Source organism: Gallus gallus, chromosome 4 (genome assembly GCF_016699485.2).
Source record: "Gallus gallus isolate bGalGal1 chromosome 4, bGalGal1.mat.broiler.GRCg7b, whole genome shotgun sequence".
Classification (NCBI taxonomy): Eukaryota; Metazoa; Chordata; class Aves; order Galliformes; family Phasianidae; genus Gallus; species Gallus gallus.
The window spans coordinates 22,925,427-22,944,770 of record NC_052535.1 but is presented as its reverse complement, the minus strand read 5'-3'; the positions used below and the strand labels follow the sequence as shown (position 1 = coordinate 22,944,770).

At 35.6% G+C, this 19,344-nt stretch overlaps 1 protein-coding gene across 5 annotated transcripts in view; it reads left to right on the top strand.

Annotated features, from left to right (window-relative positions):
• MARCH1 (membrane associated ring-CH-type finger 1) overlaps positions 1-19,344 on the top strand; it is a 220,403-nt gene that overhangs the window by 160,235 nt on the left and 40,824 nt on the right. For all 5 annotated transcript variants that reach the window (XM_004940913.5, XM_015285291.4, XM_015285292.4 and 2 more), the window contains one exon: positions 11,753-11,803. Coding sequence is in view for 4 of the 5 variants with exons in the window: in XM_015285291.4 (XP_015140777.1) it covers positions 11,753-11,803 (51 nt within the window). In the remaining variant the exon portion in view is untranslated. The remainder of the gene's footprint in view (positions 1-11,752; positions 11,804-19,344) is intronic.

Genomic DNA, 19,344 nt, shown 5'->3' with positions numbered 1-19,344 from the left:
CATCTAAATCTTATAAGAAACTCAAGTTTTGAAGCAAGTGAAAAAAAATTGGCTCAGTACCTTTCAGCCTGAAATTGAATGTCTATTCCTTTGTTTGAGGCTCTTCTCTCTATTTTTTTCTTCCCTAGTGTCTCAGATTGTGAAAGTGCCATTTTGCTTGTTTATATCAATAACAGATAAGAATGCTCTTTTTGTCAGATGTGAAAAAAGTAAATTGGAGCTAAAGATGTTTTTTTACATCTGAAAGAGTCACTTGGATGCCATCTGCATTTCTGTGGCTGTGTAAGTCAATGTAGAACTGGTTCTCAAATATGTTAAAGATGCATGTTGTTGAGGATGACCTGCATGTGTCTGTAGAACAAACAGAGGTGATGACAGAGCCTTTATTTGAGAAAAAGGCGCTATAGGAAAACATATCAAAAAGGAATTAACTCACCCCTCCCCGTAACAGTTTGGAGAAAGGGATGAGCTGAGGAATGTGACCCTCCCCTGTTAGTACCATCATGCCTCTGGAGAGAAGGGTGGGGGCAAAGGGGGACCTGCGTGGACTCAGATTGCACGGGAAGTATCACAAAGACAAGAAGGGGTGGCTCTGGACCACCTACGCCCCCGCTCCAGGCACCCACACACTCATGTAGCCCACCCATTGGTTCAGGCTGTGACCTTGGAATTCCACTACAGTATCATACTGCAAACTGTGGGTCACTGCTGGAGATGAGTGAGCCAAATCTTCAGTGGAACTGGTTCATGATTGACACTGCCGAAGTTACCAGATAAATACCTGCTTCAGGTATAAGTGACAAAGCATCATTTGTTTTCTTGCAACAATAAAACTGTACTGGAAGTCCTTTCCAACACAGCCTGCTGGAAATCCAAAAGTGAACTGCAGACTAAAAATCTAGAACATGTATTATGTTGAAGACTTGCCATTGTGAAAAGAGAGAAGGTATGGTACCTGGTTAGAAAACAACTATCGTGATTTGTATTTAGTTTTGTTTCATATTATGTGTTGTGACTAAGAGAAGCAGCATTCCTTGGTGAGAAAATACATAAGAGAATAAAATGGGATCAAATATGCTTCATTGTTGCCTTCAGTAATGGAAAAAGAAAAAAAAAAAAAAAAAGGAAAGCAGAAGGTATTAACTGATATTTAAGTTGGTAATTAAAATGTTTCCTGAATGAGGGACTAAATTCCAGTGGTGTTTTTAACAGCTAGAGCCTATGCGTACAGAAAAACATAAATGCATAGGATATTGTGTGCAAATACTGGAGTCAATTACAATGTCAGGTTGTTGCTCCCAACTCATTAGTTTAAATTCTATGCAGTAATTAACAGATATGAATAAAATAAATATAGGCTATTCTATATTCTGGTAAGTAGCTATTTATATCCACTCTGGGAAAGTTTGAATTATCGTCTGTCCTAATTATGCCAAGGACTTTTTTATTAGGTTTGAAGGTCTGACTGGGACTAATTAACAACTGCTTACAGTGTCTTTACATTATAGCTAATCAGATAATTTGGCAGAGCCTCTTTTTATATTTCAGTTTTATTTTTCTGTTCTTTCATTTATTAGTCACATCTGGATTATGAAATTGTGCTACCAACAGTAGAGTCTTCCCTTGTCTTAAGTAAGGCTTTTTCTCATTGTAGAGCAGTCTTCTCATTATCTCTTTCCCCCAGACCTTCTCTTCCCCTTGGTGTTCCTCTTTCCATCAGACATATTTGTCTTACAGCACAAAATCTGCTGGGGAGGAGTAGTCAGAAAGAGGTGTGGTGTACGTGTCTGTCTCTCAACCCATCTTAGAGATGAATATATAGGTCTCATCTGTCTGGGAGGAAAAGCTCCATAAAAGGCCTCTGTTGTGAACATTTCTGACTCGCTGTTCAAGTCTGCTTAGAAATATGTGTATTATAAGTAACATAGGTTCCACACTTGTTTTGACTTACATTATTGTAAGTAGAAAATAAGATTAAAATTTAGCCTTTTAATTAAACACTGATGTAGTTATAAAAAAAAAACATCAAAAACAAATAACACCTTTGTATAATGGTTTCCCTCCACCCTCTGGCTGAATAAATGAATATATATTAATAGGCAGGCTTTGAGTGCTAAGAATAAGCCCAATTTGGCTGTAAATTCTCCAGCACCCTTTCACTATAAGTAAACGGAATGTTTAAGGAAGACTAAAAAAGAGAGAAAAGAAAAAAAAAAAAAGACAAAATGAAACAACTGTGGCCTCGATCCTGAGCCTTGCTGACATAAAATACTCCAGACATAACTGAAATAAAAATCCAGCTGTTGTCACAGCAGCTCCACTGAGTAGAGTGTGAGTAAATGGCACATTTCTGAATTTTTGCAGTAATAACCCTGTATTAATTTCTTTTGCTATATTCCTTATGAGAAGTTTCAGTAACTTTACAGATGCCAATTAGACAGAGGTTACTTGTAACAAAATAATTGTTTCTGTAATGGAGTTCTGTGGTGACATATATATTAAAAATTCCTGGTGTGAAAGTTTGCCCGCCTTGATGGGTGTACTGTCATTTATGAAGGATGCTGACCACTGGATCAAATAATGTAGAAATAAAGTTTGAATGAACTTTAGAATTAGTTCTGAAGCAGAGGGAAATTCATTGCCTTTTTAAAATTACTATTACTTTTAACCTGAAGCTGTCTGGTTCCTCCAGTTTTTTTTACAGATTAGTATGAATAAATGTATCACTCAGTGAGCTTTCATCAGCTTTGTTGAAAATAAATATTTTACAGATCTTTCTTATCCAAGCACTAAACTTTATATTTTGCTTTGACATTTAGGGGAGGAATTGCAACATTCAAATTTAAGGTGAAAATCATAGACTGTCTAATTGACTAACTTAATGAGTATATAATTAAACAATGAGCCCCAAATTATCTCTGATATTTTAACTATTAAGCTCAGTTAATCTAACATTAAGATGTACTTTGGGATTTACAGAGGAGAGAGGAAAGTTGCTGATAAATGAGTCTGTGGAATCCATGCGCATCTTGGATTCACCTGGTATGACATTCCTTCATGCTCTTATATTTATTGTTTTCAGTTTGTGATTCTAGAGTTTCAGACATACTACGGCCGTAGTGGTAAGTGCTTTAGGCCTTTGAACCTAGACCTACAGGTACACAAATTATTCAGCTGGTAATATTTCTGTTTTTTTGTGGCCGCCTCTGGTATTAGCAATCACCAGGGTTGAAGCCAAGTTCTCTTACTCCCACTTTTATTTAATGTCACTATTTTCTGTGAGCTCTGCTTACAAGTCCATTTACATTCCTGTGGAGATCCTTGAGATGCAAGTTTGCTGCACGGACAACGTGTCACAAGTGAGATCTGTAATAATGAGTTGTTTGTTCTCCAGTTCTGTTTCTGTTGATTTTTTTTCTTATCGCTTAGATTAACAAAATACTGCTTCACACTTAAGCACATCCATGAAGCTACGTGCTATCTTACTGGTTTTGCCATGGGCTCCTTTTAAGGTAGTGTAATATGAGGAATGGAAGTGCACCAGATTGCTTGTTATTATGTATCTCTTTGGCTTCCTTATTCCATCACAGTATTTTCTGAAAGGATGTAGAAAGTACTGTTTTAATTTATATAAGTGTAAATGTAGTGACTCAATAAGTAAACCTATTTTTTAATTTTCTTTTGAAAACAGTTTTATGCAATCTTCTGATAGTTTATTCCTGCAAAGCAATAATGCATAGTTTGCCATGAGAACTAGATTTCTATCACTGATATAGGTGTAACCAAATTCTTCTTGCCATTTATAGAATTAGGACTCAGACTATGCGTTTTTTACATTAGTGTGACTGAAAGAAGAAGTTGGCCAAGATGTTTCATATTAACATTAATAATTATAGTTTGAGTTAGCCTGTGGGTAGCAATGTATGATATATAATTCAAAGCATTCTACAAAGTAGCTGGAGAATAATTTAAAAATTACAATTTCTTGAAATCATGGGCTTAAGAGCACCAAAGAGCAGCAGCAGCTTTTGCTAATGTATGTATCAAGATCTTAGATCAAGAACTTAATTTTATCCATAGTTTTTTTCTCTGTTCTTGTTGGAGTTTAGCCTGAATACTGAGTTAGAGTGGCCAGTGATTGTAATACCATGAGTCTATGAAAGGGAAAATACTTTGACGTGATGGAAAGGGAATGGGTGAGTTGAAAAAGAAAGCATTTTGAATTTTTATAGAAATAGCATTTATAATGCAATGTGCTAAGATTCTGGCCTCTCGAGTGTGCTGAATTATTGTGATATATAAGTACCACATATCGATATACTCTGCTCTGGAGTTAATTTCCATGTTGTTTAGCTCATTTTCATTCTTCTTTTCTATTTTGCTGTCCTGGACCACCTGTACCTATTGAATGCTTAGACAGCCTTTAGAGGACTGGGAAAAATGCTATTTTCTTTCATTTTCCCTTTTACTTGAGGGAGTTTGAGTGTACAGTTTATAGAGACAGTGATGACTTAAAACCTGTAATCAGATAAAAGATAGATATAAAGAAGGTGGTAGATGAACATACAGCATGTAATCAAGACATTTTTTATAGCTCCGTTTTGAGATACTTTGACTTTGTATATTTAATTAGTCTTTTGTCCTTTGATAAATATTTGGCTGTTAGACGAGTACTTGGCCAGCCAGAGCCTTTCATCTCTGATATTAATTGGCTGAAATCCAGCAGATCACAGTAACTGGCAGACAAGATAGTGACCTCTGAATTCTGTCCTCTGGAAGAAATTAGTCTGTCTTTTCATTAAAGAATTTGAATATATTGATACTTAACAAATAAAAAATGGAATGCATATCATACTGTGAATTAAAGTTTAGATGGCATGGTCCAAGACAATTGTGTGTATCTACTTTCCCTTAAAAAAAAAAAAAAAAAAAAGAGAGAAAAACAAAATAAAACAAAAAAATTGCGTACTGTCCACCAAAAGTGTTCAGACAAGACAGGATCATTGCATGGACCAGATGTTTGGGGAAACATTTCAACAGATGAGGAATGGATGTCTTACATAGAAGAAAGAAGTATTCAGCTTGATAATTGAGTTACCTTTGATTGGAGTTCAACATGGCAATGAAAAGATCTAGTCATCTTCATCTTAATGAGTGAGCTCTCCCAGAGTCTTGTGGAAAAGCAAAATTTTATTATGTACTGTGAGCTTTGGAAACTAGAGATAGTGTCTACAAATCAGTAGCAATGAAAAAAATCACCGTTTATTGATCACAGATGAAAATGATTACATATGTTATCCATAAGTGATAGTAATGTGTGTAGATAATAGTACTGCTTGATTCAAGAATGCTGCAGTGAAGTTTGTGTTCCATTTTTGTTCATCATACAAGAGAGAGAATTTTATGTCATAGTGAAAAGGATTCTGTTTCAATTTCATTTTCCGTAGGTCAGAACTATTTAAAAGTAATTACATGGTGTGAATATAAGTGATAATTAAAAACTTGCCTTATTTCACTGGACGATATTTGAAACAGAGATGTTTAGTAATATATATGTCACACCTATGTAGCAGTAATAAAACAATGTTGAACTGACAGTCACATATTAGGAAAACAGAGTGACAAATTATAGCCTCCAGACTATTTGTTACGTTCGTATGCAGAGAGAAAAAAAAAAATTGGTGGTTGTCTTCATTTTCTGTAGCTGAGTAATGCAAAGGAAAAATGATTTAAAAATAGCATTTGTAATTTTCAAAGGTAAGGTATCTTTACCAACAATACCCAGACACATTTCTCATAACGTGTCTCTGCTAATAAGTGAATGTCAATCAAGTGTTAGTGCAATCATGCAGGCTGTATATCATTGCCAGGTGATTTAGATATTAGCAATCAAGTAGAGGGTGGTTTTGACATGTGGAAATCTTTCATAAATTCTATTTATATCTGTTATAACTGAAGCTCTCTGATTAATATAGTAAAATGATAGACATTAAATAGGCTGTAGTTAGACACTAATAATAACAAAACTATTTTTGGTGAAGAGAAGTATCAGCAGATAGCAGTGAAACACAAATATGTTAGGGAGGTGTCTGTAGGACAAGATTTAATTGTAAATGTGACAAATAAATCTTCTATAGAAACTATGTATCAAAGTTAGAGTCTTGTATTTGAGTATGTATATATTCAATAATTTCTGGCCACAAACGGGCAATAATGAATTGATGCCATTACTCCCTATCCCTGTAGATTACTCTTTTGACTCTAAAGAACATGGTCTTTTAAATACTTGTATGCATAGGAAAAAATTTACTGTTTATGTCATTCTGTATTGTGACATGACAGGTAAAATTAGTGATATTTTTGTAAATGTATTTTTTATTCTATCTCTGTTACTTTTATTTTCTTTTTACTTTTTTTTTTCTTTTTAAAAAATTATCATTATTTATTAATAGCTTCTTAAGATTTAGTTAGTTACATGATCCCTCACTGCATTTCTCATTTAATTCTAACTGTAAGTAATATTCCATTCACGAGAGGCGATGTGTTGCTTACTGCATAAGTGTATGCTGAGCACCTTGCAGCTCCACCTCCTTGAATGGATGTAAGTGGAGGGAGTTTCAAAACTGGATGCGTTCTGTTGAAAGTCCCAAATGCTGGTACTTCTTATTCACATGTCTTTGTACAAATCCCTTCAATTCTATTTGGTAGTTTAACTATTAGATACTTTGGACGTAGAAATGTATCGTACATTTGAGATATATGAGATAGTGTTTTAGCATCTTGTTTGCTTTGGATTTTCTTTCTGAAAGATGTTCTGTTGCTGAGGGATATGTATGCGACTTGTGATGTTTCTGACATACCAGAACTTCATAAAATAGCTTATATTGGAAACTTCCCCTGTGGTAACTTGTTCAACTTGAACCTGAGACATATGGGGTTCAGGGTGGATTTTTGCGCAATGTTTCATTGACTCAGCTAAATAAGTAATTAACCTCTAGCAGCTAGGCAAGAACAATATAGAAGACTGTTCTTAGATCAGTTTAAGATTTGTTCACTCAGTCATTTGTTCACTGAGGGGAAAGTGTGATGTCCTTCAGCCTGTGAACTGAATCAAATGGCTTCTCTTTGGTCTGAAAGCACAGAGGGATATTCCAGCCCCCAGTTCCTGGTTATCCTAATTTCTTTATGAACAAGTATACTTTCTTTCAGTAACCAGGAGGTACTAATGAGCCAAAGGAGTTAGAGACCCTTTCCCTCCTGTGCATGCTTTCTGTGTTGTAAAATTTTTGCTCACCTTTGTATGCTGTCTTCTGAAATCCCAGCCTTTTGTATTTTTTGTTTTGTTCCTTTAACCTTCTCATTAGTATAAGGCATTGCCAGAAGTCATTTTCCAAGAGAAGCTTCTAACTAGCTTCTTATCTCACAGTCAGTCAGAGACAGGTATGTGACATACACTGCAAGTTTATTGAATTCTGTTGAATTTCTTTTCAACCTTATGAATCTTTCATTTGAAATTTTGACAAGGATTTCTAGGAACTTCTTTCTTTTCCTAAACATGGTGCAACAAAGTCAAAAAGTGGCTCTTGATGTGAGCTGCTGAAGGAATTGAAGTTCTGTCAGGTGATGCCTTTCTACTTCAAAACAGTTTCCAGTGTTTAGCATGTGGTGTTTTCTGGCAGTATTCTCTCAACACCTGTACTGTGTTTCAGCATTGATTCACTGTTAGATTTAATTTTAATATAATTGTATATTTACTTTGTATATTTAAACCAGTTTTGATCTCAACATCTAAGGAAATACAGAGAAAGTAGTTAGTTTCTGTAATGTGGAAATCACCCATACCATTGCAGGTAGAAGTATAATTGTGAAACCCTTGTATTGTAACAGCAAACCCACTAACGTCTCATCTTGGCCTGTGAGAAAAATTATTCTGAGCCTCATTAAGTTGCAATTAGCATTTTCAAATTAAGAGGATACTGTATCAGTTTCCAGGATATGTCTCATGCTTGTTATCAGCTTGTACTGATAAGCTGCTACAGTGTGTACAGTGAGACTGATGTGATGTAAAGTAAGAGAGAAAAGGACCCAAATGAGTAGATAGTGATTGGTCAAGGGGGAATGGTTTAAAACTAAAGGAAGGGAGATTTAGATTAGATGTTGGGGAAAGTTCTTTACAGACAGAGTGGTGAGGTGCTGGAACAGGTTGCCCAGAGGCTGAGGGTGTCCTGTCCCTGGAGGTGTTTAATGCCAGGTTGGATGGAGCCCTGGGCAGCCTGGTCTAGTACTTGATCTAGTAGCTGGCAGCCCTGCCTGTGCCAGGAGGATGGAACTTGATCCTTAGGGTCTCTTCCATCCCAAGTAATTTTGTGATTCTATGATTCTTATTGCAGCCAAAGTACCAACTTGAGGTTTGTGTGGTCTTGTGTGTTGCAAGTGTAACCAGGGAGATCTTATTTGCAAAATAAGTCACAGGGGATATGGCAAGTAATGCACCTCTACATGATTCTTCCAAAGGGTAACCCGAACAGCCCACTAATAGGGAAATAGGTATATGATGGCTAGCTACTCTTCTACCCATATGTATGCTATATATTGTGCAGATAGTATGGAAAATAAGCAACTTATAGGATAATGCTTCTAGGTAACTGCTTTATGTCATGTTGGATTATATTGCCCCCACAGATGATAGCCAGAATGGCATGTTTGAAGTTCTTTTGGCTTCTTAGGAAGCTTTATTTATGGTGATCAGCTGTTTCTGTACAGCAGTAGTGTACGATATAGACCTTCAGTCTGCTAATGTTAACCTTCTACGTGGGCTTTTTGCCTAGTGACCTTGTAGGTGGTTCGACATTAATGTTGAACTTCTTAGTGAACAAACCCTTTAAAATGTATCAAAATAGTGATTTCTTTGCTTAAAAAGAAGACAGATCAATTATTTCTTACATTAAAAAAGAAAAAAATGGATCTTTTTTCTTTTATTCATTTCCATCCTCACTTGGATACCTTTCAAGTGTAAAATAATACTGAATGTATGGGAAAACAATCTTTATTATCACTGTTTGGCAAGCCTGCAAGAAAAACATTCTTCAGTACAGAAAGTTCCTCTTCACCGATGGTAAGAAAATGAATCAATTGTTCTTAATGAATTATTTCATAAAGATAAGTCATTGTAATAGAAGCGCACAGGCATTCTTTAAAGACAGAATTTCAAAAGAGATCTTTCTATAACTGTTCTGTTCTGTACTTTCTTTGTATGAACAATCATGTGACTTCAGTGTGAACGTGAATGAGGAATTCTATCTTCAATTTATGTTTATTTAGTGCAATTTTTTTTTGTTTTATCGTTCTTGGGATAAATTGCCATGAAATGTCTGATGCTGGGAAATGTCAGTTGGAGGATCTGGAGCTTGTTGTAACTAAAGTAAAGGAGATATATTCCATAGTGAAGAGTGCATCATGTAAAAGTCCTGGAGAACTGCAGCCAGGAAACAGAATTTAGAAATGAATCTTTGATGACAGACAATTAAAAGAGAGTAAGTTAGACGTGCAGAGTTCACTACGCTGTCAGAAAGTACAAAATATTTCTTTAGTCTTAGTGATGGAGGATAAAGGTTGCATACTTCCAGCAGGGAGTTTCTCAACTATGAACCCCATTCGTATTTCCTAATGGTGAAAGGGGGAAATAATTTCATGGGTCTGTAACTTTGATTATTTTGAGGTCAAATCTGAGCTTCTCTGTACATTAACCCAGAAAATATGAAGTATATTTTTTATGGATATAAATGAAGACGTGCAAAAGTGTATATATTGAATTTTGTCTAGAAAGTATAAGAAAATGGTAATTTATTAAGCATATATACCAAAGCTACAGTGCATAATACATCACAGAAGTAACAATAAAATCAAAGAATATGTCAAGTCAGAATGAGTCATCTGGTTCGGTTCCCTGCTCAAAGCAAGGCCAACCACAAGGACAAGATAGAATGAATGCCTGATAACTTGAATTTTTCTTTTCCAGGAAAAAATAAAAAAGAATAAGAACAAAAAAGGATACTCTGACAGTTTAACCTGAAAGTGTTTAAATCCTGAGAAGAAGCCTGTATATGAGAATAAAGTGAGGAATGATGTATGGTCAGGTAGTTCAGTGATGCTGGTTTTTTGAGAGCAGAAGTACGTAGTGCTACTTACTGCTAGCGAAGATAAAGGAGAAAGAGTGCAGCATGTTAATATTTCCTGTATAAAAGACCGATGATGCTGAGGGGTGGAACAAAAACATGAGCTGCCTATGGTCTGGCAGTAGATAAATATGAAACATTAGGTAAATATGAAACAGCAAGTAAGTTTGAAACTTTCTGTAGAGACTAATAAATTTGTGTGCAACTGTGTTTGTTTTTCATTTGGATGTGCTTACCAGGGTTGAGTTGAAGTTTTAACATTAAAATAGTTGTTTGCTGATAAATTGCCTAAGCTTTTTTTCTTATTACTCTTTTTTCTATTTTTGCCATTGCATAACTGTTCTGTGCTACAAATTAACAGGGAAGTACCTACTTGTAAACCAGAAATATGCACTAGAAGTGTAGGAAATTTAAACGTTTTAATGGGCAGCTCCTGTATTTTTCTTTCACTCTTTAAACGAAACATGAGAAGAGATGGATCATAATAAGGCTTTTATTGACATATACATAGGAAACTACTATCTTATTTGTCTGCCTGCTACAGTGATGCATGCGTTACAAATTAAACTGCAAAGATGAACACTCTGCTTTGGTTTTTGTGCCCTTCTCCCAGTACATAATCTAACAGTCTTGGATGAGTGATATCTGATTCAGCTCTTGCTAGGTAAAAATATATTTTGTTTTTATAAATATTTCTCTTCAATGCTTGAACCTATATTTTCATTGCTGAGAAAAGCGTTTCTATAATTACTATAAGATAACATGAACTTACCATGGAGATGAACATTCTTTCCAAAATATTTTTTTACCTGAAATAGTAATACATTCATCTGAAATGCTGAATTTATTGCTGGAGAAGCATAAGTACTGATCCAATAATTGTACCATTGCTTCACTTCATTTGAATTACCAGATGAAAAAAAAAAAAAAAAAAAAGGTTGTCCTGTAGAAATGTAGCTTTTCAATGTTCAATGTATACTTTGTTAGTGGATTTCAGACTCTTGCTTTGGCGTTCACGCGTATTTTTTGTGGAGCTGAGAGGATGGAGGAGTGAATGTTAAATTGAACCGTATGTACTAGTAGCTACAATTTATTGTTCTTTGAATATGTCTGGCCACAAAGTCATACAGTGCTGTTTAATCTTCCTGAATGGTAAGTTCAACTTTTTGAGTAGGTCTGTATCCAGTGTAAGTAGGTGGATTTTATTATTTGTCACACTATGTTTCTGTTCATACAAGAGTAGCAGTTTTCACGAGGGGCCATGATGATGCATTAATCAAAATGCTGTTTAAAAAAATCGCCACCACCAACAAAAGAGAACAACAGTAATTAGTTGCTAACATTCATTTCTTGCAGAACGTCTTTCCACTGTACTGATGTAAGTCACCTGAATATTGTAATCGTTAGGGTGTTGAACTGTCATCCACTGTACAGTCAGTGACCAAACTGAAAGCAGAGAAACTGTATATTTGCGATCACAAAAAGAGTTCTTCTTAGGTAGAAGATCTAGAAGGTAGAAGAAGGTAGAATTTGCATGCCATAATTTTTTTTTCTCATCTCCTTATTATGTTTTCCAGAATGACAAATCCCCAGGGCGTTCCACAAGTCGATCAAGTAATATTTCAAAGGTATGTGAAATCTATTGCCTTTATGAAAAATTCAAAAAATGCTAAGTGGATTAAATACAATATAGTACTCTATTTAACTATATAAGCACATTCTGATGTATCCTCTATAGACATGAAGTTTTATTTTTTTTACTGCATATTATTATGATTACCAAGTAAAATTCATCTTAAAGTATAAATATACAATTAGTCTTTACTGTAAAATGTAGAAATAATAAGTAAATAACAAGTGCACTTTTTTCACCTCCCTTCTACAGTTGCTAAATCTTACATTAACACTTGGCTTAAGGTAGAATTACCTGTTGATGTTTCTCCCTCTGCTCCACTTGCTCAAATAATAATAGCTGTTATGTATGAACTCTGAATTCCTTTTAGAGGGATTTATGCTTTGATGAAGTTAGGACTTTATATCCAGATGTTTTTAGTTTCTAGGAAATAGAGAAGGGAAGATGTAAGGAACAGTAAAATGAGATTTGGACTGCAGTCCTTTGTAATCCCATTCTTGTGTGTTTTTGGTTCAGATGTGGCTTATATCTATTCCAAAAAGCCGGGACTTAGAGGAGGTAAAAGCTCAAAACTCAATATTCTGGAATCCCAATCTCTTCATCTGCCATGTTTTATGTTTACATCTGAAGATGAAATATTTTGCCTACTGTGCAATATTTCGCCTCCCCTACAACATTGTCAGCAGGGTGCACAGGAAAATGTTTACTTCACAGAGCCCTAAAAAGAAAAGATTTCTTACTTAAAGAAACTAAGTGTATGTTAGGTTCTGCTCATTTACATTGAGAAGAAGAATTAAAAATAAATAAATAAATATGAAGGATAAACATGAGTATATCTAGTCTGTTGTAGGATGTGGCTAAATCTTCTCCTGACTTGCCTTTTTAAAAAAAGTATGTATACTTTCAAACTTGATCTCAGTCAATTATATGTGTTATTTTCAGTAAGAGTTTTAAATCCATGTCTATAGTTGTAGTTGTTGTAAAATGATGTGGATTTGACATCATTTTTTTCTACTTCTGTAAGTTTCAGTGGTACACGTTACACTATAGCAAATCATAAATATATATTCACTAATATGAGACACGGCAGTGTCATTTATTTTGAAGTATTTTCTACAGAAATCGGAAATGCTTATTAGAAGTGTTTGCAGCTTTTTAAGTGGCGTTTTAATGAGCTGGATTTTCATGCATGCGGTTAACTCAGTCTGCTTCTGTTGTATGCAAAGCTACCTACTAGTGAAGCTTTTCTAACACTTGATTAGAAATCTAGTTTGTAGTCTACTGTTTGATTCAAAATGCCTTTTTTGTATGATAAGAGAATATGGATGTACGTGTACCTGGAAGCACCGTTTCAGGTTACTATTGATGTCACAAAGTAATAGTACATATGCTGCATTCCAGAAGAAAATCGAAGGCTTTCAGATGATACAAGCTATCTTGCTATTTATTTGTTCGTTCATTGTATATGGAGTTCCTGGTCCACCGCAGAGTAAACATTCCTTGTTAACACCAGATTTCACACTACCCTATTTGTGAAATAGAATATAGCAAAGATTCTGCAAATAAAGATTCATATTTAGTAATGCTCTTAAGCTGTTCATTCATTCCACTTATGTTTTAGCCTGAGAGAGGATGCCCAAGGTTTGTAGAATGTGCTCAGGCAATTTTACGTACTAGGTACATTAAGTCTGAATTGCATGGTATTACAGATTCAACTGAATTGATGAACGTTGGATATCTCTTATCTGGACATAATGAGAAGGAATAGCTTTGGTTTAGTTTTGCCATTTACAAGATACTAGTTATTATGTACCTATTTAATCCATGGATTTTAAAATCCACTATTCCTCATGGAAGGTAAAAATATCAACGCTTAAGTCTTATAGTTCACTTTTGCTGTCCACTGGAAGTGCCAATATATAGGATGTTTTGAAGACCTCCCTTGTGTGTATATTTCTGATAAGAAATTTCAGTAATCTAGCCAGATGTGAGGATAGATTCCAATGCGTTTAGATACAATTTCAACACAGGATGATTTGCAAAGTCCAAAGTAAATACAACAATATCTGGTCGACGTTTTTCTGTACATGTTCTCGCATTAATTTATGCCAGTCATTTGCAAATGATTTTCATATAACTATGAAGGTATGTAGCTCTAACTGTGATTTTTTTTTTTTATGTGATGGAGTATTTTATCATTATGGCAGAAGAAAAGCAAAATCCTACACTTGTATTTGCCTGACACAGAACTGAGCCAAGCACTCTTTTATTTGTGAGCAAAAGTACATGAACACTGAAAACAAAGCGTGGTAGGGCTTGAGCTTGTGCTGTCCCTTGTCCCTGTAGAACATGGTGGTGCTTTGGCGCTCCTGTTCATAGAATCATAGAATCATGGAATGGCCTGTGTTGAACGGGACCATAATGATCGTCTAGTTTCAACTCCCCTCCTATGTGCAGGGTCACCAACCACTAGACCAGGCTGCCCAGAGCCACGTCCAGCCTGGCCTTGAATGCCTCCAGGGATGGGGCATCCATAACCTCTCTGGGCAACTTGTTCCAGTGTGTCACCACCCACTGAGTGAAAAACTTCCTCCCAATATCTAATCTTAATCTAACCTCCCCTGTCTCAGTTTAAAACCATTCCCCCTTGTCCTCTCACTATCCATCCTCATAAACAGCCATTCCCCCTCCTGTTTATATTCTCCCTTCAAGTACTGGAAGGGTGCCTTACCAGCACCATTTTATTCAGTGGGAGTGAGAGCATTTATTTTTCCAGACGGATTTGCTCATCCATCTCTGTGTTCTTCTCCAGCGTATTACTGTGACCACTTGTGTGGTAACCACTGAGTTAATTGCAGGTTTTTAAAAGTAATCTCACATGATTTTGTACTCTCTGTACTCTGCCTCTGTTGTAGTGCTTCTGACTGACAGACAGCTATGGCTCTCCTCAGTGAATATCCGTCTGGGATATTCACTCGTTATCTTCAGCCTACACCTCATTAAAACTGCTCTCGGATTCCAAAAGAAGTGCTTCAGTTGGCTTTCCAAGCAAAGATGATTAGGGAAATGTATTGGTGTCCGGCTTGTTTTGCACTTCTGGTAATAACCTAGACTCTTTCTATAGACTCAATATATCAATAAACAGGTCATCTTGCCTTCTTCCTGGCTAGCACTGGGATTGATGGATTGTATTTGGAACTGATCTCCATTTCATATTATCTTTCAGGGAGGAGGTGGTGCTCGAATTACTGATTATGGCTTTCAAAGCTTACCTATTGTAAAAGAAACAGAAGTATTGGATGTGAACCACCCTTCCTGTTTTATTTTTTCACTTTCTCTCCCACCTATCTCCCAAAGTTAGTCTTAAGAGCTGTTCTGGATTTCAGAATTAGAATTATTTTCTCTAGGTGTGTTTAAACTCTTAAGTAAATGAATCAAAAAAATTGTCCATTAGCTATTTGCCATTGGTTAGTTCTGTGTATTGTAGCTTTTCTCAGTAAATCGTTTATGTGTAAGTAACTTTAAAGGAAATCTAGTCTGAGAAGAATCTGGTGGATTCATTTTTCTGTTGTGATTAACAAGTGGAAAAATTGTTGTGTTTGAATTACAGCCCACAGAAGTTATGCTTGTATGTGTTTGTGAGGCTGCCTGGTTGTGTTAAAATGCTTTCTGGAAGAAACATTTCTAGCACGTTGTAATTATCTTTCTGCATGTTAAGTACAAATCAAGAGCTCCTTAGAGGAGAATTTCAAATTTCAAATTCTCTGTTGGGAGCTTTGGGCTTATTTTTCAGCGAACTTCAGACTTGGAGCAAATTTTTGTTTAAGCTCAAGTGCTTCTCGAAAGCAGATGTCAGTACACTTCTTGTTTACCAGTCTCTGAACCAGCTACGTAATAAAATTCAGTTAATTTACATTAGTGAGATGACTGTTCTGGAATAGTCATTGTCATGACATTCATTAGTCTGATTTAATATATGTAAACCAACAGAGGAAGTAAAGAAGGAACTAATTGGTTCCACTGTATGTTTATCTCCACTCTGTGCAGTGATTTCTATGTCAGGTCTGGCTCCTCTCAGTGATAGGAAGTTTTAGATTAAGTATGTATTGTTGTCAGTTTACTGTTTTGAGGTGCTCAGATTGTGAGAGAGGATTATTCCAGGATAACTGTTGCATGATTGAATCCTAAAGAGTAATTGTGTGGCCCCTTGCATTTTGATACAGGGGACTGTACAGCTAAAATTAGATCAATTTACACTGTTCTTCCTATTCTTTGCCAGTCTCACACCACTCATAAATGGAGATTCTCTTCAGATTGCCATGGATTCTTTTTCAGTCCTTTCAAAGTGTAACTCCTAGTTTACTCTAATGAACTTTATTTTAAAATAATTTAGTAAGTTGATATAAAATTGATGTAATGTTCTATCTTAACAGAAGTGAGAGAAAACAGAGCTTTTAAAAAAGAAAATAAGCCAAGAACAAACAAGTCCTTGCTCTTGTAAAGTGCAAAATGTCAGCCTTCAAAAGCACTGTTACAATGAATAATATAATGTATACAAAACTGGCATTAAAATTTGAGTGTAAATGTTATCTTAGTCATCTAAATGATTCTTCTTGCTCATAAACAAAATCATTATTTTCAAAGGTGGAGACTCGCTTAGCTCTTAACTGTTTATGATTACTGTAGAAAACAACAGTACGGAGCAAACAAGTTAGTGAAAAGTATTTTGTTCATCAAAACAGAGTAGAAAAGACAAAAACAAAAATGAGATGCAACAGCTTAAAATTATTGCTGATTTTTTTCCTATTATATGCAAATGTGTGATTTCTTTGACAGCAGAATGCTTTGTGGCTTGTCCATGGAATTCATTGTCTTGTTGCATTAAGCTTAACAAAAGCAATGACTGCAGAATGACTTATGGCTGCTTGACATTTGAACTTTTAAATAAAATTGCATCAAGTGTGTCTCAGTTTCAGGAGCCAACCAGCAGAAGATAATACAGATAATACATGTTTAGTTTATTCTGGGATACGGTTGACCTGTTTTAAACTAGTGCTTTAGTGAAAAAGAATACTTGCAGAAAAACAATGTAATATTTCGTACAGATTCTGTTTTCTTAAGTCATAATTCTTACCAACAGTTTATACTGAGTTTTCCTAAATGTACCCCACCAACTCATCCAGATACAACTGAATATATATTTGAAATGTGTTAAGAATGGCAAATTTTATGTCAATACTAGTGTTTTTTATGCATTATGCCTATCTAATTTCCACTTCTGTAGATGAAGAGGTGACAGTGTCTTATAACCAATTTCAACCCTGTCCTGTGCAATGCAGTAACAGATAGGTGAAGTAGCTGTGATTTGTTTCCATTAGACATGGCATTCAAGTCGTGACATCTGCTTACTGTCCAGTTTTTAATGGGTCTGTGGTCTGTAACATACCATCTCCGTATGTCCTGGAATTTGTTATAAGTCTTTTTTTTTTTTCACAATGGGTGGCACACGGAAGCACATTTCAGGGCTTTGTCCTTTTGCCCTAAAAATAAACAAATTAAGCAAACTTGATATCTGCACTGATATAAAGTTATTCTTATGCTTAAAGTCTGAGGCTTTTTGTACTTCAAAAACTACGGTGTCTTCTGTTTTTTAAAATGATGTGTTAAGGTTTCACTATCTTGTGGCTTAGTCATATAAATATTCTTTATGCAGCTCTTTCGCTCTGGGACATTTAGATCTCTTACTTCCATAGGGCCAGAATAAATAAATGTTACGTAGACTCACCAGGTTGTTTGAATATAATGATGATATCCTCACATGTGCAGACATGGGAGAATTGCAGGAATGCCATATGATTGTAAGCTGTTTAGTTAGTATACAGAAACATTTTGAGGCTTTATGTCCTGGATGTGGAGGGATATGTAGAAATGTATACTCTCTTTAGAAGGAAAAAAAATCTCAACAGTGAATACCGATATTGGCTGCTTTGGAAGTAAAATATAAAATCCAGTAGCGAGGAGGTGCATGTTTTGTGCTTCACCTTTCCTTGGGCAACATTTGTACTGAGCTCCTTGCAGACTGTCAAGAGCAGCTCCCTCTGGGGTTTCAGTTGCATAATTCAGTGAATCAATGAATAGTGTAAGTTTTTCTAGGAATGATATAATATTTTTTACTAACAAAGCAATAATGCCTAAAAAGATCCCTAAAATGAATGAAGAAAAATATGAATAAAAATATGGCAGAGCTGCAGTACAAAGACTTCAGCAAACTGCAATCCAACGGATAATTCAAAGCCTATGTTACCAGTGCTTCTGGGAAGAATGAAATTTTGACTAGAATTGCTACCTATACAGTAAAGGTCAACATAGCTCAGTAAGACAGAAGGAGAGAAAGAAAAGAGGAAGCTTATTGAATCTACAAGTCAAATTTGTAATTGCCTTTAGTTAGCTTCAATCTTTTAAACAGCAATATATACACTGTACTTGTGATTTTGATTTTACTCTGGTGGCAAGTAAGTTTAGATTTCAAACCATTCTATAACAGGATCATAGTGAGTTTCAGAGGAGCCAAACAGTTTCATTCAGCACAGTCACAACTTTCCTTTCCTTCCTTCTGTGTTACTTTTTTGATTATTCTTTGCCTTCAGAGGCTGGAAGGGGGGAAAAGAAGACAGGAGAGAAATAAAAGACCTGGGGAAGAAGTGTGCCAAAAAGAACACAAAAACAAGCCTTGCTGTGAAAGTAAACGTAACAAATTGAGTTACCAGTTCCTTTAATGGTTGCTGGAAAGCCATCGGTCAGACAGTAATGATGTCTAGATCTGAACGCAGGTGCTCCATCCTGAATTACCGAAGGGGAGGAAAGAAAAAGAGCATAAGTTTCAATTCCAAATGGAAATGGAATCTCGGAAGACATGCTATAAGTAAGATACACCTGGCTGTAGGTTAGGATTTGAGCCTGAGTGATTTCAGCCATGTTTTTGATCTTTTTAGACCTGAGAAATTACCTTATTATCTTATAAACTTTTAAAAGTTTATAAACTTATAAAAGTTTCTGAAGACTGATGTGTTCTATAAAAAACTACATTGTTTACCAAGTAGGATTTTCAGGTGTAAATATGCAGACTGGATCTCCTGCTGAGCTTTATTGCTGTGCAAACTGCTATAATCTTCTAAGGTATCTGTTCCTTGGGGTACCATTATTTTAATAGGATAAAGCTTCAGCTTTTTAACTGTATTAGCAGGTGGGATCTGGAGGATTCTGTGATGCATTGCTGCCATAAAGCACACTTAGTGCAAGCATAAAAGCATTAGTCATATTCCCTGCCTGCCCCACCTCCGCCAATTTTCTGTGACTTTCTACCCAAGCAGTGCTGTAGGCTAAGCAGCTTTTTGAAATGCCTCTGGACATCCTTATTCAGAACTGAGGCATTAGAAGATTCATTAACCTTTCAGGGGGGGTATCTGTGAGGCCGTTTGATGTCAGCTGGATTGTTATTTTAAAGTCTAACTCCATTCAGGTATGAATGCTTTGCAC